General features: G+C 55.4%; 1 protein-coding gene across 2 annotated transcripts in view; it reads right to left on the bottom strand.

Annotated features, from left to right (window-relative positions):
• Positions 1 to 26,121, bottom strand: part of USP43 (ubiquitin specific peptidase 43) — a 200,862-nt gene that overhangs the window by 59,486 nt on the left and 115,255 nt on the right. For both annotated transcript variants that reach the window (XM_030534619.1, XM_030534617.1), the window contains exons 4-6: positions 12,129 to 12,221; positions 1,412 to 1,547; positions 767 to 911 (exon numbers count right to left, since the gene is read on the bottom strand). In XM_030534619.1, coding sequence (XP_030390479.1) covers positions 767 to 911; positions 1,412 to 1,547; positions 12,129 to 12,221 — 374 coding nt within the window. The remainder of the gene's footprint in view (positions 1 to 766; positions 912 to 1,411; positions 1,548 to 12,128; positions 12,222 to 26,121) is intronic.

Below are 26,121 nucleotides of genomic sequence, written 5' to 3'. Positions count from 1 at the left end.
AGCACTGAGTGATCCCTGAATCAAAGTACGGAGAGTGGGTAGTGCAGTGCTTTAAAGATCAGGGCAAAATCATTGAGTATGTGGCAGGTCAGGGCCTCTTTGCACTGGGTGCTGCTCATGCTGGACGAGGGGCCCTGCCTCCCCACCCACCCCGAATTAAGCATTGTTATCCCCAGAAAATGGGGTGACTCCCCCAAGGAGCCTGTGACTGAGCTAGAACTGACCCCAGATCTCCTTCGTCCCAGCCCAGAGCTGTAGCCGCAACTTCTTCCCTATGTCTCACACATTGTGAGACAGCCTCATGGGCAGCTGGTCCGGCTGTGTCAGAAGAGATTCTGTTTCACACGTGTTCAGTCTAAAAGACCCCGTGCCTTTAAACCTGGGCCATCTTTTGCTAATAGGCCATCAGACGAGGTACCCTGCCATTTTCTCAGCTAAATGGTTTGGGCTTAGCCTGTATAATTGTTTCCTGGGTATGCCCAGAAGCTGAGACAGATGCATATAGGGCAGCGGGAGCTGTCTCCGGGGACTCAGTCCCAGGGAGAGTGGAGTAAATCCCACATCAATTTCTGCTCATTAAAGCTGCAGGGCGATAGCTGTTCCAAGCACGCAGGGAGATGCTCCGACGCTGATGGAAAATGCCTGCTGTTAGGCATCCTCCTGCCAAGGCTCATAAGAGGAGGCTGGGGAAGGAGACATGACCGGCTTTTATCGCGTGCACGTTCCCACCTGCTTGCAAGGAACAAACCCGAACGCAGTTTGGTACCTGACAGCCGGGATGAGCTGCCTCTGCTGAAGGGCAGCGGGGCCTGGAAGGCATAGACGCTGTCGCCCTCCGCGATGGCGTTCAGATCCTCCTCGTCGTGGAAAGAGCGCTGGAACCCGCTGGGGGACAGCTCCACCAGGATCACCTGCAGCATAGGGGAACAGTCAGCGACCACGGCTCCCTCCCATAAGGATGTTGAGGAAAAAACCATCCTGTGGCCACGATCTCTCTTGCCTCTGGAGAGCCTCAAACTTGCAGAACAACTAAGGAGTCCCTGGGCTGCCAGGAGCCTCCACACAGCAGCTCAGTGCAGTGAATGTGGACATGAGCTGCTGCAACTGGGAGCCCGGCTGACAGGGCTGTAGCATGCCCGTACCACCTGTGAGACACAGTCAACAGGGGGTTCCATTCACGCCCCACTGCCTGGTACTGCGATGCCATCTGGCGTTTGTGGCACGACGCAGTGTGTCCCTACACCAGAGCAGCTGAGACAAAGCGCGGGGCCCCTTCCTTGCCATGTGAGCCCTGCCTGGCCGGAGCGGGCAACGCCAGTGCCGCCAGGAGTGCGCTCAGCAGGGTGGGTAGCTGGCCACCTGGCTGCTCCAGGCTTGGGACAGTGTGGCGGAGGGTCTGGCCCTGACTCACCTGATTGGGGGCGATTTTGCCTTCTTCTGCCACCATTGCCCTGAGGGTCGCCACGGTGCTGAAGAGGGGCACTGCTAAGCCTATCCGCAGGAACCGCTGGCTCTTGGACTGGAAGACTAAAGTGACATTCAAGGGCCTGAAAAACAGAGGAGCAGACGGTTCCAGAAAGCCAGTAAGCAGCAAATGGGAGGTCCTCCCCTTGGTCTGTCTGTGCCCCAGGGCACCCGAGCTCTTGTTCCAGCTGGGTATTAGGATACGCCGTGTGTTCCCAACCCTGTGCAGGAAGTGATGAGCCCAGACAGCTGAGCACTGACCCGGGAACATACCTCAGCACTGACTGTAAGGGCCACAAACATGCAGGGCTCAGCTCTGCCCTCCGCAGAGTGCCTTCCCTTGCTGCTGGAGCATGCAACCAGGGCAGAATTACCCCATAACATTTAACACCATGGTCTGGTGGTCCGGTCACTTTAAGGAGCGGTGGGCCTCAGGGCCAGCCATGCCTAGTCCATGACATGGCCCCTTTAAGGAAACAGGAGTTTAAGGGTGCAGCAGACACGCTGGGGATGGGATACACCCCGCTTTGGAAAAGGGAAGAGGTGCTGTGAAGCAGGGCCGGAACCCGGTGCTGGTGGACTGGCATGGCAATGCAAGCTTGACCCATTGCACAGCCCCAGGCATGAGGGGTGAGGAATCCCTTAACTCAGGGGCAGGGTTTAGGTCTGTGGGCTTTATTAAGGCTTAATAACTAGGACCCTGCTAGGGGGATACTGAGGTAGGACCTCTGCGCTGCTATGGACACGTGACTTGGGAGCAGCCAAAAGAAGGTGAGGGCGGCGCGCCCACAGGGCCACACCGTGCCATGAGGGGACTGCTCCAGGTCAGCACCTGATACACTTTTCCCACATCACAAGCATTTCCCGTTGCTCTATCGCTGAGTCAGAGCTGCACACAGGGGAGCATCAGACTAGGAATTCTGACCAGTGAAGGGCTATGGGAGGCACCCTACTGTGTAGGTCTGTTTAGGGAAATGGTTCCCAAACGTGGGCTGCTACTTCTTCAGAAAAAGCCCCTGGCAGGCTGGGCCGGTTTGTTTACCTGCCGCATCCACAGGTTTGGCCAATCGCAGCTCCCACTGGCTGCAGTTCACTGTTCTCAGCCAATGGGAGCTGCAGGAAGTAGCGCAGGCCGAGGGACATGCTGGCCACCGCTTTCTGCAGCCCCGATTGGCCTGGAGTGGCGAACCGCGGCCACTGGGAGCTGCGATCGGCCAAACCTGTGGATGCGGCAGGTAAACAAACCGGCCCGGCCCGCCAGGGGCTTTCCCTGAAGAAGCAGCGCCCCTAGTTTGGGAACCACTGGTTTAGGGTGTGGTTTATTACAACCCAGCAGTAGCTCCCATATGCACTGGTTGTGTGGATGGCAAAGGCCTCCCATCAGGGCAGCCAGTGCTCAATAGTCCTGCTGTATCCGCAGCTGCAGAGCATCATGGGATAGCACCGGCCCTTTCATGGTGAAACTAGAACATAGGTAAAATAGCTAGAACAAAGGTAAAGCATAGAAATGTGGGGCTGGCAGGGACCCCGGGAAGTGTGGCTAGAAATAGCCTTGTCACTTGTCTCCTTAGGTGGGAGACCCGTGGCTAGGGGAGGCTGGCAAGTGGCTCTTGGAGTTGGGCTGAGACAGCCAGATGCATTTCACTGGGATGCTGAGCTGGGTTTGAACCCAGACCTTCAAAGGAGAAATGCCAATGCAGTCACACACTGTTTCTTGAGCTTCCATGCCTCCCGCAGCTCAGACTCCCAGATTGTTCAGCCCCAATTCCCCCACACCCTGCACTTTCTGAGCACATCATTGCATCACCCAACTTCACTTCTCTCCCCACCCCATGCCAAGCTCACCCATCAGCTACCCAGCCCCAGGGTCACCTCCAATGCCAAAGGTCACCTGATCCATCCCCCCTGTCCCAGGAGAGCTTCTCACCCTCTGCCTCCTCGGCCCAAGGCCCAGGCCCTGTCCTTTGCTAAGGGAGATGTGGAGGTGGGTGCCCGGACTCCCCCTCAGTGCTCCAGGAGTCAACATGGGTAGGAGTCCTACCACATCCCTTTTGGTGCTGTTCTCTTTGCTCTGCTGCCCAGCAGAGAGAGACACATGAACTACAGCGGCCAGCCAAGGACTGAGCCAGGCCCATTCTTCAGCTCAGCAAGAGCCGCGGGCTGGGGCAGCCATCCCTCATCGGGAGAATCCCAGCCCCTGAACCGCTTGTTGTCGTTTCCTGGCTCTCTGAGGTGCCTCCTCACACAGCCATGCTGCAGCCTTGGAAGTGAGACAACATGGCCTTAGACCTGTTCTGCAAGGCACTTGGCCCCTCCCAGGCGTAGTGCCTGTAAGTAAGAGAGAAATGCCCCAGGAGTCCACACAGGTAGCCCCACCGCCTCTACTCCCCCGAGGGATGTCTGCACTGCACCAGGCGGGAGCCCCTGGATTGGCCTAGCCTGGAGGTGAGGAACAGCCCCACTGCAATGCCCTGCCCCAGTTACTGTGTCCTGATTGCATTGCGGTCACCCGCGTGTGTCACTAGGACTTCTGGGGGCATGTGCCCTGGTCCTTTGGGCTGCAGCAAGCAGAGCCACTCTCTGAGTCTTTCCCAGGGGTTTGTGGGAGAACCTGCCTGTCCTGGCCCCCCTGGGGAATGGGGGGGCACCAATGGCACTTGAGGGATTTAACCTGGGTCCTCACTGCAAAGTGAGGAGGGGGTTCCCAGCCCCAGTGAAAGCAGCATGTGGGCTCCCACCCACTCCCAGCCAGACCAGCTAGCCTGGGTTGGAAGCATTTCTACACGAGTGAGAGGCGGTTGTGTGTGGGTGGAGGGGGCTCAGGGGCAACACCCAGGCTAACTCCACAGTGAAGACAGACCCGTAGTTAACACCTCATGAGCTGCTGGTGGCTGAGCCAGAACAGCACAGCCTGGACGCTTCACAACACAGGCCAAAGCCAGCCAGACCAGGGCCTGCCCAGAACCCACAAGGCAGGAGCCCTCAACTGCCAAGCTCCACCCCAAGCCAAAGCGCCCCCATGTCTCCCCCAGCTTGGCCTGCTCCCTAGGGAATGAAGACGCCAGGTCAGCTCTTCACTGCAGGCTGGTGCCAGGCATGCAGCAGGTTCAGTGCCCAGAAGGAGGTCACGCTCAGAGCCCGCGCCGGCTCTTACCACACAAGTTCTCCTAGCCTGCCTTTCATGCACTTCCCAGCTCTCCCTGTCCCCGGGCTCAGCCCAGCCTGGCAGGCAGGTGAGCTGCTTCTCTCCAGCGCGTCCCCTGATTGCAGCACTTACGTTTCATTTAGCCGAGGCACCAGGCAGGCTGATAATAGCACTGCTGTGCAGAAGCACTCGTGGCATTTGCCTGTCAACAGTGAAACAGAGGGTCCCCTCCCTCTCTGCCCCAGGAGACACATCCATGCCCTCGGCTGCCTGTCTGCGCCATGCTGCCGCTGCATTGTTCCTTACCCTTTAAGCTGAATGAGCAGGTTTATCGTCTGAGGGCTGACAGGACCAGTGCCAGCTCCTGGGGACAGCCCTCAGTGGGCAGAGCCTTCACCGTGCGGCGGGAGATAATGTTCGAGGCAGCACTCAGCATGGCAGACAGCCCCCCGACCCCGCTGGCAGCTCTTGGCTCCCAGGCAGTGCTGGCTGCCTGCATAAAACAGCCTAAGTCTCCATTGATTGTTCCCATCCACTCCACAAGCTCAGCGCCAAACTGGTCAAAACTCAGCCAGCTGCCAGGGGCTGAACTCAAGGGAGGGCTTCGCTGGCAGAGACGCAGGTGCCAGGAATGCCCAGAGCCTGGGGCGATCCAAGGTGTGCACATCCAGCTCGCAGGCCCCCACTACCACAGCCTGAGAGCACCTTGCATCCTTCATCCTTCCCACAGCCTTGCAGCCCTGCTATCCCCATTGTGCAGATGGCAGAACAGAGGCACCGAGAGCAGGTGACTTACCCCAGCAAACAAAAGAAGTTCTGTTGCAGAGAGCAGGGATTTGCACCCAGGTCTCCCAAATCCCTGCCTAATGCCCTAACCACTAACCTATCCTCCCTCTCCCACTGACCTCCCAAGCCTGTCCCGGGACACCAGCTCCCTATGCCGTGTGCTCTGCCCCTGCTCTGAGACCAGGCTTTAAGTCTCCTGCTCCGAATGGTGGGGGCTGGGAGTCCCCAGGGGAGCCCACTCCCCAGAGCTGACAGGCCCCATATCCCTCGAGCCAGGCAGTTGCCTCTGGCTGCCAGTGGTGCCCAGGGAGTGCCCCAGGTAGCAGGGGTTGCCCATTCTGATACCCAGACTGATTCCCTGAACAGAGCTATGTGGGCAGGGCAGAGGGGAGCACAAAGATGGTCTAGGTCAGGGGTTCAAACTGGGGGTCGGGATCCCTCAGGGGGTTGTGAGGTTATTACATGGGGGGTTGCGAACTGTCAGCCTCCACCCCAAAGCCCACTTTGCCTCCAGCATTTATAATGGTATTAAACATATAAAAAAGTGTTTTTAATTTATAAGGGGGGGTTTCACTCAGAGGCTTCCTATGTGAAAGGGGTCACCAGTACAAAAGTTTGAGAACCACTGGTCTAGGTTCTGTAACGTGGTCTCACCTATCTATCTATCCACACAAACACCCATCCACTTGTCCATCTTTCCCCAGAAACATCTAGTTAGTTATCCATCCCAATACACCCCCACCCCATCTATCCATCTCAGTACACCCCCTCCACCCATCTCTCCATCCCAATACACCTCCCTCCCCTCTATCCATCCCAATACACACACTGCTCCCCATCTATTTATCTATCTATACCCCACCTACTTGTCTATCTCAGTATACATCTCTCCCCATCCAGCCATCTACATATTTCGGCACAGTGTTCAGACCACCCCACACCCTGGGAGTTCTTGCTCCCCCTATTCAGTGCTGGGCTGGGAGGTTGCCACTCACAGCACCTGAGTTCCCATCCCGGAATGCAGGATGTTGTATTCCGCAGGAACAAATCCTTTTAGCTTTTGGATCAGACCCTCCGGTGGGATTCCCCCACCCCTCCTCCAAAATGTCAGACCTCAGGACTCGTAGCCAATGAGCAATATTTATTGAGCCAAGGAAATTAATCACTTAGCACAGCGACGCTGTTGGGCAATGAGGGATCAGGCTGGGCCCTGCACATTCTGCCACAGAGGTTTATAAAGTATTTAAATCTGTCAATGAAGGCCCTAGAGGAACAATGATAGTATCAATTTGCAGAAGCCAAGCTGTGCAGCGGAGCACGGGAGATTTACTGCATCAAGGAATGGTACCAGAGCAAGCAAACAGTGGATAAAAGACCAGGCGACTGTGGGTCTTAAAGGAACTCCAGCCTAAGCAGGCAGTGGCTTAGCCTGTACAGTGCAGCGTCCCAGTGCCCAGCGGAAGGAGCTGACAGACTCTCTCCCCAGAAACAGCCGGTTTGAGAAGCTGGCGGCCACAGGACTGGGATTCGCCAAAGTAAATTACAAGCACTTTCCACATGTCATCCCCTCTCCTGCACACACACACACAGAGCCCTGCTGCGTGTGTGTACACACCTACTGCACACCCACGCTTCTCTGCCTGCGCATGCGCGCACACACAGAGCCCTGCTAAGTGTGCACACACCTACTGCACACCCACGCTTCTCTGCCTGCGCATGCGCACACACACAGAGCCCTGATGCGTGTGTGTACACACTTACTACACACCCACACTTCTCTGCCTGCGCATGCGCACACACAGAGAGCCCTGCTGCATGTGTGCACACACCTACTGCACACCCACGCATCTCTGCCTGCGCATGCGCACACACACAGAGCTCTGCTGCACGTGTGCACACACCTACTGCACACCCACGCTTCTCTGCCTGTGCATGCGCGCACACACAGAGCCCTGCTGCATGTGTGCACACACCTACTGCACACCCACACTTCTCTGCCTGCACATGCGCGCACACACAGAGCCCTGCTGCGTGTGTGCACACACCTACTGCACACCCACGCTTTTCTGCCTGCGCATGCGCACACACACAGCTCTGCTGTACACCCACAACCCTGCTGCCATTTACACCTGCATCAGGTAAGCTTGCGCAAGATCCAGCTGGCATTATTGATACACCAAGTTCCTTGCCAGCTGGGGCTGCCCACTGGTGCTGGGACTGGGCCCACTAACCCACCTGGCGCAGGACTGCCCCGACCCCCTAAGCTCAGGGCAGCTTCACAAGGCCACCACGTTCTGCAGAACTTGGATCAACCCAGTAGACATTTCCCCGCTAACCTCCCAGGCGCCAGGGCGGGCCGTGCTGTCCTGACTGGGGAGAGGTTCTGGTTTAAGAGGCAGGGTGAGCTAATGGGCCAGGAGTCAGGAGACATGGTTCTGCCAGTGACCCACTGTGTGACCTTAAACAAATCTCTGTGCCTCAGTTTCCCCTCTCAGCCTCTCTGTGTCTTATCAGAGCTCTCTGGAGCACACACTGTGTCGCTCTGGGTCTGCACAGTGCCCAGCACATGAGGTTCTGATCTCGTTTGAAGCCTCCAGACGCGGCTGTGATACAAGTTCTTTTAATTAATGCTGTCTCAGGGATCCACAGCGCAAGCAACGGGAGCTCTGGGTTGCTGCAGACGGGAACTTGTCTGTGTTTCGGGGCCCTACAATCTTTCCTTCTAAGCCTGAGAGGGCCTGTGGTAGCAGCCATTAAAACAGTGCCCTTAGTTCCTATTTTAAATCTTTCCTCTGATGCCATGTTGCCAATTCTCTCACTAACAGAGATTTTCTTAAAGCCCCAGCTCCTGGAGACCTGGGGATAGAGGAGAATCTCATCTTGGATTTAAAAAAAAAAGTCCTTGGCCTTTGTGATTGTGGAGAAAAGCTGGAAACATGGCCCGGATGTGACCTCATGGCTCCAAAGCCAGTTGGTCACAAACAACCCCCAGACGTATTCGTGGTTACACACTCAAGCTTTTGAAACCTATCTCATGATTTTTGGGGAGCTGACTCATGACTTGGTGCCATCTGGGGTAGGCAAAGCTCCTGATCTCATCAGAAATCATTGTGAGCAGAGTGGGGTGATTTCCCACTGGACTCCAGTGCCGAGGGAAGAGGTGGATTCTCCATCTCTTGCGGTCTCCACAGGAAGGCTGGCCGCTGTTCTGGAAGAGATGCACTGGGTAGAGGCAAGTGACTGGGCTAACTGCAGAGGTAATGGTGAAATCCTATGGCGTGTGCTCTGCAGAGGTCAGGCCAGGGTCTCATGGTCCCTTCTGCCCTATGACGGGACCTTGCAGGCTGCTCTTACGGGTGCGGGGATGGGAGAAATAACTCCAAACAGCTGCTAAGTCTCTGGGTAGTCATCCTCCAGCTGCTGCACCCGTCCTGCATGGTGCTCCTGAGGGGTTAGACTGGGACAGACCTGAACTACTGCCTCCAGGCTTCTCTGCAGAGGTGGGGCTGGGCACTGGGGAACCAGCCAGGACCTTGGCTACGCATCCACACAGGCTAGTAGGAAAGCATCTGTGGCCCCTTCTCCCCTCGTGCAAAGGTAGCCACTACTCCACCCCCAACAGAGCTGGGTGGAGACTTGACTGCACAAGTGTGCTCAGGCACATGCACCGCATACACACACACCCACACAAGCGCACATATGCATGCAAGCACACACATACACCCGCACACCCGCATGCACATGCACAAATGCATGCACACACACCAACCCACATAGGTGCACACATGCATGCGCGCGCACACTCACATGCACACATATGCACACACATGCATGCACATACACGCATGGTGACCAGGTGTCCTGATTTTATAGGGACAGTCCCAATTTTGGGGTCTTTTTCTTGTATAGGCTCCTATTACCCCCTTACCCCCTGTCTCAATTTTTCACACTTGCCATCTGGTCACCCTGCCACCCACACAAGCACGCACACGCACGCACGCACGCACGCACGCACACACACACACACACACACACACACACACTGGCCAGCGCAGCAGATCCAGTGTGGAGGGGAAAGGAATCTGCGCCTGGTACAGGATGACTGCCCCAGGCGTTAGAGGGGAACCAGTGATCACATTACGACTCCACGATGCCCCTTGCTCTGAGCTTGTGCTCAGCTGCTTCATTTTCCTTCTGCCTCTTCCCCCATCACCTCGTAAATGTCTGTCAGACAGGGCTGGAGGGCAGCGTTGTGGGTGCAGAGCAGAACTCTCACCCTAGAGTGCACCACGCTAGCGCCAGGGGCTGCCGGCACGCACTGGGAACCCTGTTGTGCTGGGTGTTGTGCAACCAGAGATAGACAGAACCTGCCAGCAGTGAGGGCTCCGTGGAACTAACGGGAGCAGATGTCATGTCAAGGTCGGGATGCTCGGTGGAGCCGACTCCCAGATACGCAGGGACAAATTTTTTCTCTCGCTGTCGGTTTTTGCGACTAATCGCACGTTAACTTCACAGCTCCAACGAGATGCTTGCCAAACACACTTGCTGCCGCAGGAATTGTTACTAGTCACGGCTATCAGTTCAGCGCTGACATTGCTGTTAGCACCTGCATCTATTATCGATTGCAACATGTGAAAACGGCTTTTTGGAAGAGTCAATCCTGTGGGGTGGAAGCCCTCGGCTCTCGCCTGTAAGATCTGGGGTCTCAGCAATGATATCACAGGAGCCGGTAATCTGTGTCCTAATGGGCCAGTGTGAGGGCAGCAGATATGTAGGAAACGGCTGCTAGTTCAGCACGCAAAGGAGGATTTGACTGGTAAGAAAATGGTTGTTTTGCTCTCACCAATATCAATAAAAAATCTCATTTTCTTTTCTTCCTTCCTTGGCAGGTTTGCGCCTTTTCAACACCCTCACAGCTGCGCCTTGCTTGGCGCTGCCCAAGCTGGAGAAAGAGCAACTGAGTTTCTAGAAATACAGATGAAGGAGCTGGAGCGAAAGCTGCCCTGTGAGAATAGTGGGCTGACCTCCCGTAACAGAACCTTTCTGTTAGAGATTGCAGCACCCAGTACTGGCTAATGCAGGGGGCAGAATGGCAACTGCTGAGCTTCCTCTGCCCCCCATGGAGGGCGTCTGGTTTTTAGGGTTTATTCATTCCATTTTGAGGGGTATTTTTTAGCAAATTTTTAGTTTTATGCTGCTGTCCAAAAATGGGGGGGAGGGTTTTCCTTTGTACGTGCTGGACTGAGTATCTTTTGGTAACATTCCCTGGTGCACATTAACGTAGGACTGTTTCAACTGGCGCTGGGTTAAAGCGCACTAGGCAACCTTTAGAGAGCATCAGCAGGGTCTGAGCAGACCTGTTAACATGCAGCAAGTTAGTGCACTTCAGGAATCTTCCCTGCAGAGTGCATCACCCACAACCTATAACTACAAGTAGCCATTTCCAGTGTTCATTGGATAAACACCAAGTACTTTTTGTTTGTTTGTTTCAGGGTGTTTCATTGGCTAATGGCTACAGTTGGAAGTCCCACCCGCATGCTGGGGCCCGGGGAGAGCACAGCTGTTGCCGTGTCCCCATCAGGTGGCAGAGTGGGAGTGCGGAGCAGTGAAGGGAGGGCAGCTTTGCAAGTGTTTCCCTGGCCCAGCTACAGCCGATGCACCTCGGTCCTGACTGAAAATAAGCTGCCAAGGACCCACCAGTCTGCCCTGGGCTTTGTCAGCACATGTCAGTCATCACCCTCCGAACTCCCAGTCCTGACCTCCCCCCAGACAGCTCTGCTGGTGCCCCTCAGTTCCATCCCACACCCTCTTGCTATCCCAGCCCTGGGTTCCTCCCACAGTTGTATCAGTGCCCCTCAATCCTGACTTGCAGTCCCCTGTTATCCCAGCCCCGGGCTCCTCCCACACAGCTGTATCAGTGCCCCTCAATCCCGACTTGCAGCCCCCTGTTATCCCAGCCCCGGGCTCCTCCCACACAGCTGTATCAGTGCCCCTCAATCCTGACTCGCAGTCCCCTATTATCCCAGCCCCGGGCTCCTCCCACACAGCTGTATCAGTGCTCCTCAATCCCGACTCGCAGCCCCCTGTTATCCCAGCCCCGGGCTCCTCCCACACAGCTGTATCCGTGCCCCTCAATCCTGACTCAAAGCCCCCTGGTATCCCAGCCCTGGGCTCCCCACATACACAGCTCTGCTCATCCTCCCCCAGCCCGGCTGTCCCATTCTGCCAGTCCTAGGTCACCAAATTGACAAGTAGCATGGTGCTGTGGACTGACCAATAGCAACTGCGATGGGACCCGCCCAGCTCACTGTGATTGGAACCCAGAGACACACCCCTGACACCCCTCTTCCCCCTCAGCGAGCAGCCCCACCTTCGGCCAGGGGCACTGGAACAATTTGTAGGTGGGGATGCTGAGAGCCATTGACTCCAACTGTAAACCCTGTTTATAATGGAAACCACTTCAAACCAAGGGGTGCGGAAGCACCTCCAACACCCGTAGTTCCAGCACTTATGCCTTCTGCAGCAGGGCCCCCTGCCAGGGACAGGCAAGCCGCACGTGGTTCACACCACGCACTGCGCTGGGTGGGCTCACAGGCTAGCCAGAGGCCTCACCCTGCCGGGGGAGCAGGAGACGGGGCGGGGATGAGAGGGACAGAGTGCGGATGGAAGACGTTTCCCGGGGGCCAATGTGGGTGCAAGCTCAGAGCAGAGGCAGCGGTGCTGCTTCACGTACCTGGTCTGGCGCAGGGGGATGGGTAATGAGACACACAGGAAGGGGTCAAAGGTGTTACTCTGCTTCAGACAGTGTGGGCAGGTCAAGGAGGACCTGAAAATGAAACAAGAAACCACAGTCAAATTAAACATGTGCGGCTCTGACCCAGGGTGCACCCCACCCAGGGCAAAAAGCAAACAGGGGCAGCATCCCTCTGCCTAGGTGAGGGCATTGCTCCGATCCTGAGATTCCCGGTTGTGATTCACTTCCAGTGTAGGACTATCACGGTGCACACTGTGTTCTCCAGCCCAGTCTCCACTGAAACCATCTAGGCAATCGGGCTTCCACCCCTTCCACAGCTGTAGATCTGAGCATGAGGAAGCTTCTCCTGATAACCAGCCCACCCCCGACTTTGGTCCGATTCATCCCCTGGTGTGTAATAGCTCTCTCCCCTCCTGCTCCCATTAGCAACCATACTAGGCCCCAACCACGCTGAGGCCTGGACACAAAGCCCTGCCACACAACGGGCTGGTTTCCTTTAACTTCTGCTGCTTTTCTCTCTCTCTCTTCCCAAATCCCGGCGCTGTCTCGCTGCCTGAGACTAGGCCGCAAAGGCCCAGCTGGCTTTAGATGGCCATAGATACAAACAAATCCGAGGCACTGGGCTTTCTGTCCTGCCTCTTGAAGCCTGACTCAGATCCCATGCCAGATTGTCTCCCTGCGGGCCACTATCTACGCCAGCGGGATGCCAGACTGGTCACGCCCTCCCCGGGCGCTCAGCAGACTCTAGATGGCAGAGGGCAGAGTATTAGGCCACTGGGATCGCGTGGGAGCCTGCAGAGCTCCAACTGGCTCAGGTGAACAAAGCCTACAGAGGAAGCCTCCAGGCCCATAATACAACAATGGGGGTAGAGGGAGATCCAGCTCCTTTCACTTCTCTCCCCGACAGGGAGGAGTTAGATCATTTCTCAATGGCTCAGTGCCGCCCCGGAGCGCCACACTCCGCAGCTTCCGAGAAACAACAGCAGCAACATCTGGCCACCAGTGCCAGGGGTCATCACCGGCTCCCTGACATGTTGCTCTAAGGGACTCCAGGAAATCCCAGCCAATAACATCAAACCATCGCTGGCTTTCCTTCCATGGTCCACTTATGTGAGCTTGTGTGACAGAGCCCTGCCCTGTCTCGTGTGAGCGGCCAGTGGGCTGTAGCTTCCCTATGCACCTTTGCTAGAACACCCCAAGGACGACTTCAGCACCCCTGCATCTCCTGTCCTGTGCTCCCCAAATGCAGCTGTGCTGGGCTCCCTCAGTCTGGGCTACAGCCCTCTGCTATTCCAGTCCTGAGACAGTCACACGCTCTTCTGCTGCTCCTCACTCCTGACCCGCAGCCCCCTGCTATCCCAACCTTACATTCCTCAACACAGCTATCACTTTTACAAACGTTCGTTACAAATCAGATGAGGGTCAAGCCCCAGGGATTCTGGGAAGCCCAGGCTTCAGAATTCGCAGCAGTATCCTCCCCAACCTCCCCAGATTCCAGAATCTTAAGTTTTCACACTTAAAAAAATCTTTCTAACCCTCATGGTTGAGAAAAATACTTCAAAATGTAACCAGTGCGTCACTGTGCTCCTGAGTCTGCAGAGAGCCTGACACCATAGGCTCAAGCGGTAAAAACTGCCCATTCATCCCAAATGACCGTTAACTCTGAAACCTAATGGAACACCATTCGCGTTAGCTATTCACTGCTGATCATTTTAGCCAAAGAAGCACCAGACGTGTTTAATCTACAATGCAAACTGCCTCCCATGCCTCCCCAAGAGACTCAGGTGCCCCCTACAGGGCTGCCCTCCCTTCTCCTCTGCATGGCCTATCCAACACCCGAGGGATGTTTTAATGAGTGGCCTGCTGAAGCACTTGCCACTCAGGGGCAGGTGTGGGCTGTGGCTATCCTGTCTGAGAGGCAGGGCTCAGCCTTCACCTCTGTGGAGGTGGCATCCTGAGCTCAGAGGGAGGAGCCCATGGGACTGGGAAGCGATGGGGCCATGTAGAAATGCAGAATGTAGGGCCCTGAGCTCACAAGGAGGCCCAGAAAGGCAGCAAACTTTCTGTATGCCCATAGAGTGCCCTGGCACAGAATCAATGCAACAATAACTCACTGATGAATGGGCCCAGGAAATGGAATGGCAACACTGGGTGTGGGTGAACGAGTGTATGTGGTGTGTGAGATGGCCTAAGCATTCAGGTGTTGTGCAGGGAGGGAGAGCGGTGTGTGTGCGTGTACCTGTGTGAATACAGTATGCCTAAGGCTGTATGGCAGTGGGTTTCCACTGGAGGTAGAATGGCTCTGCATGTTTATGAGGCTCAGCCTAAGCCTACATTTACCTGCCTGGTAAATCTGCAGTCCAGCCGGCTACCCCATCTGCTTCTTTGGCAGCCAGCTGCAGAGAATTTCAGCCACACGGTTCCCACCCCCCTTTCCTGGAATCACTGCAGCGAAACCTGCCCAGCAGTGCTTTGCTTTTCCATATGATCACCACCGACGACGGAGCGTTCCGCGTGAAGGGCAGTGACCCGAGGCTCAGCGATCTCCCCTCGCTGCGATTATTTCTCTCCTCTGCGCCCGGGTGTGTTTGGCTCGGGGTCCCAGTGTGAAGACGCTCGTTGCTGATCACGGCTTGGATCCCAGCCAGCCTGCTTCGGGCCCTTTACCATGTGCCTCTTGCTGTTTGGGTGGGAGGCGGGGGAGGGAGCTGGAGAAGGGATCCGTGATAGCTCTGCCTTAGGGGACAGAAATGCTGCAGACCCAGAGCATGCTGTGTGTCCCTGTACCTCTTTGCGGAGGCACTTCACTGTTGTGCAGCAGCAGCCCCACATTACAGGAGTCCCGGCTCCCGCGTTCCCCCGAGCTCTGCTCTCCAGTTCAGCCATCACAGGGGCTTAGAGTGACCAGACAGCAAGTGTGAAAAATTGGGATGGGGGTGGAGGGCAATAGGAGCCTATATAAGAAAAAGACCCAAAAATCGGGACTGTCTCTATAAAATTGGGACATCTGGTCACCCTACAGGGGCTCCCTTCAGTGTCTTCTGCACTTGGCTGCTCCATTCATCTCTCGTTAGCAAACCACCTGTGAAGAGGCACCAGCTGGCTGCTCCGCTCCATCAGGTGATGCTTACTGGTTATTTACCTGGAGCCAAAGCTGGGCCAGGCACCAGCTGGCTCCCTCTACAGCTGCAAATGGCAGAGAGGCTCCGCCACCCATCTGCATCCGATCCATGGAACACACCGTGGAAACATCAGAGTGACCCCACCAGCTCAGGCCAATGGCTTATCTCCGCCAGCTGCTCATTAATGCTACACAGGCTCTCTGGATTTACACATATCTGATCCTGTGAGAGGTATATCACTGCCACAGAGCCTGGAGATCTCTGTACAGGCCAGGGCTGCAGGGCCGGAGCTGGGGAACGGGCCACACACTGCAGACAGGCTTGATACAGTTTTTCTGGCCATCTGCAAGGCATGGTTCCTGGTGCCAGGCAGGACCCTGCCAGAAAGGCGCAGGGCATAGTTGTGGCAGGGCAGAGAGGCTCGGTGTGGGATGACCTGGGCTGGCTGAGTTTGATGTGTATTGCTTCTTCCATGAGACATTTTGCAGAAGAGTCATGGGAACTTCACATCTCCAGGTCTTCAAGCTTCCAGAGCTTTGTTTTTCTCCATTTTTTATTTATTTAACCTGGCTTCAACCTCAGCCTTTCCACAGGTTAAAACGAAGCCTCACATAAAAAAGACGTCTCTCTCCAAAGTGCCACAGCTGACTAGCTCTGCATGCGCTACGGCATGTGTGGGAGGATGGGGTTAAGTTATAGGGAGGAGAGAACAGGTCAAGACCTGATCATCACATGCCATCTGTGGATCTTCCTTGTATCCAGATGTTCTCTGTGCACCGAGAGCCAGTTTGTTGCACAGCGACAAGCCGGAGGTAGCCATGTACAGATGTTCAATCCAAAAACCAAGGCAGATATGATTTCCCCCTAATACTCAGTGGCGAATTTCCAGACAGACGTGCCGGGAACGAGGTGCAGATGTTGGCTTCTGCACGGACGGCAGCCTTTACATGTTACCCTGCAGTGCACACACCTGCCGAGGACCTGAGATGCACGCTGGACATGCCCAAAAATGTCTGATGGGGAAGGCCCTGCCAATTCGCTAACTCTGCCACGCTGCCATTAGGACATAGCTGCATCATGGCGCCATGCGACCATCTGTCCGAACAAGTGCTCTCCCCAGCACAGTGTGTACCAGGGAACGTACGGTGGTTTGCCAGGACACGTCTGGATCCTCACGCCAGAAAGGGACAGAGCTTTGTGCTCATCTAACCCACACTCTTAGCCCCTTACCCTGCCTGCTTCAGCGTGTCTCCCAGTCTGATTAAATGCCCCAAGCAAAAAGGTTGCATGACTTAGCTGTAGAGAGAGAGAAGTGCTGCAGTGTGGGGCAAGAAGATGCCAGGAAGGTGAAAAGGGAAGGTCTACACAGCAGGGGTCCGTCCAGGTTTAGCATGTGCTGCTGAGCATTGGGAACAAAGAAACCAGGAAGGGGTGTGTGTCACTGAGTCCCTGGGTGATGCTCTGGAACTGCTCCCCACAAAGCCCGTCAGGACTTTGGGGAGCCTCCTCTCCCTTGGAGCAGACTTTTTCAGGGAAAGAAGCTCACACGGCTTCACCTCCTGGGTCTCTCCTTGGAGCATTCAGCATCCTCTGCCCCTCCGTGCACTTCCCACAGCGAGCCCACCCAGGCAGAGTCCTGGGGAAGCCACAGGGTCCTGCACCCCCACTCGCAGTCAGACGTGAGTCTCAGCCAGCCAGTAACAGAGGTTTATTTGATGACAGGAACACGGTTTAAAACAGAGCTTGTAGGTACTGCGAACCAGATCCCTCAGTCGGGTCCATTCTGGGGCCCAGCGAGTCAGACCCCCACGTCTGCTCTCACTCCTCATCCCCAGCCAACTCCAGACTGAAAACCTCTCCAGTCCCTCCTCTTCTGTTCAGTTCCTTTCCTGGGCCAGGTGGTCACCCGACCTCTTTGTCTCCAACACCTTCAGTTGACACCTTTGCAGGAGAGGGGCCCAGGCCATTAGCTGCTAGGATACAGAGTGCCAGGCATTTAGGTGCACTGGCCCTTTGCTCTGTAGCAATCACACACCCTTATTCCGCCACCTAGATACTTAAGAACTGCATAGGGGACACTGAGGCACCAACATAGTATTCAGAGAAAACATTAAGAACATTCCCAGTTCGCCACACTGTGCCAGGGGAGCACCAGACAGCTTGTCACCCCTTTATTTTGCAGGGGGGCACTCAGCAGTGCTCCTGCCGGGCAAGGGCCCAGGAGCCCGGGGAGAACCCTGGCTTTCATCCCCTTACTACTGGCTCTAGCCCCCTGCATTGCCTTCAGTATCCCCCTCCAGCTGCACATTCACACTCTTCCACTGCCTGTATGCGGCCAGATCCCCTCTTGGTCATCTCTTAGCATGAGCAGGTAGTGCTCCCACCTCGTGCTTCAACCCCCTCTGCTGGCTCTGGTCCAAACGGACCCCATACCCTGTGGGCTGCCTTCAAAGTTATTGACACCAGCACAACCCAGAGGGGGCAGCAAATGAGAGTGAAAGGCAGCACGTGCAGAACCGATGCCTGGAAATGCTTGATCACCCAACAGCCTGCGGAACTCCCTGCCCCTGGATGTGAGGGAAGCCATGATCTCAGCAGGGTTTCAAACAGGAGCTGACACATGTACAGACAATGACAACATCCGTTTGCTTCAGGGCACAGACTAACCGGTCACTGACAGGGGGCAGTCAGAGGAAACATCCCCTGGGGGTCCATTACCCCACAACTACCCAGTACGGGGTTTGTTCCTCTGAGTCAGCTGGTGCCGGCCTCTTTCAGAGACAAAATACTGGACTAGACAGTTTGAGCCAGCATAGCAATTCCTGTGAGCTACTGTCTCCTCCCAGCAGTGGCTGCCTTGAGTCTGGGCTGAGGGGTGTGGTGGGGGAAGCTTGCACTGCTACTCTACCTGGGCTATTATTATTATTATTTACTATTTGTGGTATTGGCACCCAGGAGCCCAGGTGGGAGTCAAGACTCCTCCGAGCTAGGTGCTAGACACACAGAACTAACAAGCAGATGGTCCCTGCCCCATGGCTGACAATCTGTTTTCAGAGAGTCCATCCAGCGTCTTTCCCGCACACTGTAGAGTTGTTTAAAAAAAGAAAATGCAAAGGGGAGGTAAATGAATGCCGCTTCCCCTGGATATTTTAGAGCATCAGCTCTTCAGCATACATGAAAAGAAGGAACATCTCAGCCTTTCTTGCTAGGAACTGGGCAGGAAATCAGAGCAAGGACGACGGCTTCAATACCCCAGCACAATCGAGAGCTACAGGGCGGCTGTCTTTGGTGACCAAAGCAAAGGCAGCTGCCTTCTACTTCCCACTGAGCACAGAGTGTGGGGCGCTTTGTCAGCTGCTAACGACACACAGAACAAATCATGAAATAGCCTGGAAATGCAGCACAGGCACGGAGGCGGCCTGTGGGGCTGGTGGCTCGCTAGACCACCAGTGGGTCTGGGGGGCAGGAAGCCAATTAAAAAAAAGGCGGCGAAGGAGTGGAGAAGCTAAAGGGGGCGCGGGCTGAAAGCGAGACCACCCGACAGGCATGTGCTGAACGCCCCACATAGCAGCAGAGCTGAGGGGCAGGCAGCACATGAATGATTCTGCAGCAAACTCTCCATCTTCAGCATCCACCCCAGAACCAGATTGTGCCTTGAGACAAGTCAGTCTCAGAGGGTGGACTGTGGCTTGCCTCTGCATGGAGCCAGGAGGGTGTATGACACCTTACCTTTTCTTGGGTCCCCACACAGTGGCCAGCCCCTGCTTACTTCTAGCCTCCCTGCTAGCAGTATGGCCTAGCGGATAGAACACTGGACTGGGACTCAGGAGACCTGTGTCCTATTCCTGACTCTGCCACTGGCCTGCTGGGTGACCTTGGGCACATCACTGCCCCGCTCTGTGCCTTAGTTTTCCCATCTGTAAAACAGGACCGATGACACTGCTCTGCTTTGAGATCCATGGATAGAGAGTGCTAAGGACTGTGTGTTACTATTAGTAGGAACAGACAGTTACCAGTGATCATACAGGAGCTGCCATGCACTAGTCCATGCTGACAGGATAACGAATGCAGCAAAACTAAAATTAAATCAGGCCAGCCATCGCTCTGGGCTCTGAAAAACCCTCACCCTGAGCAGCGCAGTTACACTGACCCAAGGCTCTGTGCAAACAGTGCTAGGTCAACGGACGAATTCCTCCCATCTCTGTAGCAAATGAAGTGCTACAAGGGTGCAGCAACAGCATTTTAAGTGCAGATGAGCCCTAAGGACACGCAGGCAGAGCCAGGAACAGAGCCTGGGGCTCATGCTGCCTGGACTAGCTCTCTGGCTGCTAAGTGCCTGGGCTCCCCTGTTCGGAGTCCTCCCAGACGGGCCCAGGGGACGGCACCTGAGCTGCAGGAACCCGGCTCCCGCTGTCTCTGTTTATACAGCCTGTCTGATGTGGCGCTCGCTGAGCCCAGGACCTGGAGTAGTAACAATCGGGCCTGCTACTCAGACGTGAAGATACAAAAGTGACGGGGGCTACCCAGACCGGTAGACGCAGCTGCTAACCCTCTGGCCGAGAAGGGAAGGGTGTGACCCTGAGTTCTCCTGAGTGTGGCAAGAGTGCCAGCCACAGACAGGTGGGCATTGTTGCCCAGGACTTTCGGGGGGGCTCCTATCCTATAGCAGCTGAGCTCCTTCCTTGTGCAGCTGGACTGAGAAGCCCAGGCCCTGTGGGGTAAGAGACGAAGTGATGGCCCACAGCTAAGGACTGAATCCAGCTCTCCTGTGCCCTGGCCCATGAGAGCAGCCGTGGTTCCTTGGTGCAGAGACAAGAGGGTAACCCCCATTCTGAGGCCCCCTTGCCTGCAGGCAATCAGTGTACACCGCTCCCTGCATTGCAGTTCCACCGACCAGACCTGTTACAGCCTGGGACCGCCCTGAAACAAGCTTCCCTGCCCCACGTGTCACCGCATTGAACCCTGGCCCAGCCTTCCCACGGTGGCGCTGACGGCTTTGTCAGGTCCCCAGTTAATGAACTCCCATCTCACTTGTCTCCCAGGCCCTTGGCTGCCCCTGGAGACAGCTGAGAAATTAGCGCCGGGCCAGTGATTGTTCACATCATTTGTTAAAAGTTGGAATCGGGTCACAGAACAAAAGAGCCTGGCTCCGTAAGAGCGGCTGGTGCTGGGAGATCTGCGCACGGCTCCAGAGCAGACAGAGGAAGGAGCAACCCCTCGGCTGAGTCCCTTCCCAGAGGGCCGTGCAATGAGCAGCAGGGCTGTAGCACACCACTATGCTGCGCAGCGCTGAGCTGGGAGGAATGGCAGCCAGCAAAGCCAGGCCCAGCACAGGCGCTTCATTTGTTCCGGGAACGGTGGGGGGGTCCCTCTAGGGTGAGATGGGCCTGAGGCCCTACCCCCTGCTCCTCCTCTCCACCACAAAGGCCCCATCTGGGGGCGCTGAGGAGGAGATGGGCCCACAGATGGGGCGTGGCTCCTGCATGTATCCCATTTTTGCAGTTTGAAAGCATGTCGCCCTAGATCCCTCTGAGGGACCAGGGTAGGATTGCCAACTTTCTAATTGCACAAAACCGAACACTCTAGCCCCATCCCTTCCCCGAGGCCTCACCCCCTGCTTACCACATTCCCCCTCCCTCGGTGGCTCGCTGTCCCCCACCCTCACTCACTTTCACTGGGCTAAGGCAGGAGGGTAGGGTGTGGGAGGGGGTGAGGGCTTCAGGGTGAGGCCAGAAATGAGGGGTTCAGGGTGCAAGAGGGGCTCTGGGCTGGGACAGTGGGCTGGAGTGAAGGAGGGGATGAGGGATCCGGCTGGAGGTGTGGGCTCTGGGGTGGGGCCAGGGATGAGGGGTTTGGGGTGCAGGAGAGGGCTCCAGGCTGGGACAGTGGGTTGGAGTGAAGGAGGGGGTGAGGGATCCAGCTGGAGGTGTGGGCTCTGGGGTGAAGCCAGGGATGAGGGGTTTGGGGTGCAGGAGAGGGCTCCAGGCTGGGGGGTGGGGCAGAGGGTTCATAGTGTGGAAGGGGGCTCTGGGCTGAGGCAGGAGGGTGAGGGCTGCGTCTGGGGGTGCAGGCTCTGGGGTGGGGTTGGGGATGAGGGGTTTGGAGTGAAGGGGCAGCTCCAGACTGGGGCAGGGAGTTGGGGTGCAGGAGGAGGTGAGGGTTCCGGCTGGGGGTGTGGAATCTGGGGTGGGGTTGCAGATGAGGGGTTTGGAGTGAAGGGGCAGCTCCAGACTGGGGCAGGGAGTTGGGGTGCAGGAGGAGGTGAGGGATCCGCCTGGGGGTGTGGGATCTGGGGTGGGGCTGCAGATGAGGGGTTTGAAGTGCAGGAGGAGGCTCCTGGCTGGGGGGTGGGGCTCAGGGATTTGGAAGGTGGGAGAGGGCTGCAGGTTGAGGCAGGGGGTTGCACTGTGGGAGGGGGTACGGACTCTGGGCTGGGGCTGTGGGCTCTGAGGTGGGGCCAGGGATGAAGGGTTCAGGATGCGGGATGGGGCTCTGGGCTGGGGCAGAGAGTTGGGGGGCTGGCTCCGGCTGAGGGTGCAGGCTCTGAGGTTGGGCTGGGGATGAAGGGCTTGAGGCCCAGGAGGGGGCTCCAGGTTTGGGAGGACTCAGGATTGGGGCAGAGAGTTAGCAGCTCCCAGTCAGCGGTGCAGCACGGGGGGCTAAGGCAGGCTCTCTGCCTGTCCTGACTCCGCGCTGCGCCCAGGAAGTGGCCAGCAGGTCCGGCTCCTAGGCGGGGGGCCCAGGAGGCTCTGTGCACTGCTCTCGCCAGCAAGCACTTGGGTCTGAAGTGGGTGGGGGGCTTCACATCAAGGGTGCACCCTGGGCCAGGGGCGGGGGATGGGCTGTGCTCTGTAAATGCCAGCAACAAGCCAGTGCTGATGGGGACCTCCGTGCATAGCGCACCTAGAGCCTGCACGTGTGCGAAGGGGCGTACAGCACCTGCCAGGGGCTGGCTGGAAGAGCAGAGGTCCAGGGCCTGCCACAGAAGCTGGGTTTCCCTGTAAGGCTTGCCAGGAAAAGCCAGTCAAGGGTAGTAAAGGGACTGGGCAAGGCTGCAGAATCTTGCTCCATAAGGACCCTAGGGAGAGAGAGCTCAGACCTGGCTCCCCATTCCCTCTAGGGGGAGGGGTCCTGCCCACTACACGCTCCCTTCCACAGGCAGCACCGGTGACAAAGCAAGGTGCGGGGCTTGGGGCTGATCCAGGGCGTACAGTGCTGGGGTGGAGAGGGACTCAGACGCCTGACTCCTCACGGGGAGCTGGAAACCTCTGGCTTCGGTGCGTTTTCTTTGGAGCGCTGGCCCAGCCCTCGCTGGGAATGCTGGGTAACAAACTCACAGCTCTGGACAAAAGAGGGGCTGAAGGGATGGTGAAGGGGGGCTCCAAAGACCAGGGAGTGGCGCTGTGTGAGCCCGCATGGGCCGGGGCAAACGTAGGGAGAGCAATAACTCAAAAGGCAGAGCCAGTTGGGAACCACGGAGGGAGGTCGCTGGGCCCAATCAGGTAGGGGCCCAGGAAGCTGGAGGCTGATGGTGGGTTGAGACAGCAGAGAGTCAACGGAAGGAGAGGATGCCTGCTCCTCCCCCCACCACCCCGCCCCAGTCACAGGGCTGTAGAGACACAGCAAGAAGCAGAAGTGACCCTTCCTGGGCCCAGCCCGGCGTCCTTGGCTCGGGCACTCTGAGCCATGGGGAAACTTCGGTCTCATTGCACAAATGGAGTGTAGGGGAAGGATCACTGGCAAGCCCAGCATGTAGGAGAGACCCCCTGGGTCAAGCCTGCCCTTCCCACCCTGTGCCATGGGGTTGGGAGGCCATGCCAGAACTGGCTGGGACTGCAGCAAGTGGGGGGGGTCCTTACAGAACCCCCTGCCCCCAGCACTGACCAGTGATCAATGACCTGCCCCTCTTGTTCATTAGCTCAGGTGCTCTCAGTCTCGCTGTACCACTGGGAAGCACCAGCGGCTGATGGAGACGAGCAAAGCCTTTGACTGCCCTTCCCAGACGCTTCTCCGGAACGGGGTGTGACGATGCAGTTCTGGCGGGACCCAACTGAGAGTGCCAATTCAGGACCAATTGCTTAACACAGGGCAGTTACAGCCCTAGGCTGGGGTTTCTCCACCTCTAAGGCAAACCAAACTAGCCAGACAAAGAGGACTTCGGTTTTACCCCACTGGCTAACCATAAGTCATACAAGCAATTTCCTTAGACACTCCAGTCTCCCAGTATCATCACCAGTGCCACTCGTCCTGAGGATGAATAGTTACGAAAAACAACACCCCAATAAAAGAAAACGGTTCCCTCAATCCCAAAGGACCAGGCCTCAGACCCAGGTCAATATACAAATCAGATCTTGCCCACAAATCATGCTGTTGCTAATCCTTTAGAATCTAAAATCTAAAGGTTTATTCATAAAAGGAAAAAGACATAGATGAGAGCTAGAATTGGTTAAATCGAATCAATTACATACAGTAATGGCAAAGTTCTTAGTTCAGGCTTGTAGCACTGATGGAATAAACTGCAGGTTCAAATCAAGTCTCTGGAGTACATCACCCGCTGGGATGGGTCATCAGTCCTTTGGTCAGAGCTTCAGTTTGTAGCAAAGTCCCTCCAGAGGTAAGAAGCAGGATTGAAGACCAGATGGAGATGAGGCCTTTGCCTTATATAGGCTCTTCCAGGGCTAAGAACACTTCTTTGTTCTTACTGTGGAAAATTACAGCAAAATGGAGTCTGCAGTCACATGGGCAAGTTCCTGCACACCCTGCTGAGTTACAAGGCATAGCTGCCTCCTCTCAATGGGTCAATTGTGTAGCTGATGGTCCTTAATGGGCCATCAAGCAGGCTATGCAGAGCTAACACCAGCTTGTCTGGGATGTCTCCCAGAATTACAGCACAAAGTTGAAGTACAGACAGTATAGAGCTAATACTCATAACTTCAACTACAAAATGATACATACATATAGACAGCATAATCATAACCAGCAACCTATAACCTGGTCTTAGACATCTTATATGACCCCCTTTACATAAGATTTGGTGCCGCTACAGGACCTTGGTTGCAAACCATGTTCTATATGGTCCCAGTTTATATCAATAACGTCACACCACTGGGAAGCACTAGCAGCTGATGGAGATGAGCAAAGCCTTCGACTGTCCTTCCCAGATGCTTCTCATAGACTCATAGACTCATAGACTCATAGACTAATAGGTCAGAAGGGACCAATCTGATCATCTAGTCTGACCTCCTGCACAAGGCAGGCCACAGAACCCCACCCATCCAATTTTATAACACCCCCTATCCCAGGATCGAGTTATTGAAATCTTCAAAACTGGTTTGAAGACCTCAAGCTGCAGAGAAACCACCAGCAAGCGACCCGTGCCCCATGCTGCAGGGGAAGGCGAAAAACCTCCAGGGCCCCTGCCAATCCGCCCTGGAGGAAAATTCCTTCCCGACCCCAAATATGGCGATCAGCTAAACCCTGAGCATGTGGGCAAGACTCACCAGCCAGCACCCAAGAAGGAATTCTCTGCAGTAACTCAGTTCCCATGTCATCCAACATCTCCCCGCAGATCATTGAGCAGACCTATCTGGTGGTAATCCAAGATCAACTGCCCAAATTGACAATCCTATCATAACATCCCCTCCATATACTTATCGAGCTTTGTCTTAAAGCCAGGAAAGTCTTTTGCCCCGACTACTTCCCTCGGAAGGCTGTTCCAGAACTTCACTCCCCTAATGGTTAGAAACCTTCGTCTAATTTCGAGTCTAAACTTCCTAATATCCAGTTTATACCCATTCGTCCTCGTGCCTACATTAGTACTAAACTTAAATAATTCCTCTCCCTCCCTAACGTTAACCCCCCTGATATATTTATATAGAGCAAGCATATCCCCCCGCAGCCTTCTTTTGGCCAGGCTAAACAAGCCAAGCTCTTTGAGTCTCCTTTCATAAGGCAGTTTTTCCATTCCTCGGATCATCCTTGTAGCCCGTCTCTGAACCTGTTCCAGTTTGAATTCATCCTTCTTGAACATGGGACACCAGAACTGCACACAGTATTCCAGATGGGGTCTCACCAACGCCTTGTATAACGGTACTAACACCTCCTTATCCTTGCAGGAAATACCCCGCCTGATGCATCCCAAAATCGCATTTGCTTTTTTAACAGCCGTATCACATTGGCGACTCATAGTCATCCTGCTATCAACCAGCACCCCAAGGTCCTTCTCCTCCTCCGTCGCTTCCAACTGATGCGCCCCCATCGTATATCCAAAATTCTTATTATTAGTTCCTAAATGCATAACCTTGCACTTTTCACTATTGTATTTCATCCTGTTCCTATTACTCCAGTTAACAAGGTGGTTCAGATCTTCCTGAATAGTATCCCTGTCCTTCTCCGTGTTAGCAATACCCCCCAGCTTCGTGTCATCCGCAAACTTTATTAGCACATTCCCGCTCTTTGTGCCAAGGTCCGTAATAAAAAGGTTGAATAAGATCGGTCCCAAAACCGATCCTTGAGGGACTCCACTAGTGACCTCCTTCCAGCCTGACAATTCACCTTTCAATACGACCCTCTGGAGTCTCCCCTTTAACCAGTTCCTTATCCAACTAACAACTTTCATATTCATTCCCATCTTTTGCAATTTGACTAACAGTTCCCCGTGCGGAACCGTGTCGAACGCCTTACTGAAATCTAGGTAAATTATATCTACCGCATTTCCTTTATCTAAGTAATCCGTCACCTTCTCAAAGAAGGAGATCAGATTGGTTTGGCACGATCTACCTTTAGTAAATCCGTGTTGCAATTCGTCCCAATTACCATTGACCTCTATGTCCTTGACTACTTTCTCCCTT

The sequence above is a fragment of the Gopherus evgoodei genome, chromosome 15 (genome assembly GCF_007399415.2).
Source record: "Gopherus evgoodei ecotype Sinaloan lineage chromosome 15, rGopEvg1_v1.p, whole genome shotgun sequence".
NCBI lineage: Eukaryota > Metazoa > Chordata > Testudines > Testudinidae > Gopherus > Gopherus evgoodei.
Note: the sequence above shows the minus strand (reverse complement) of the source record. Positions and strands in the feature narration are given on the sequence as shown.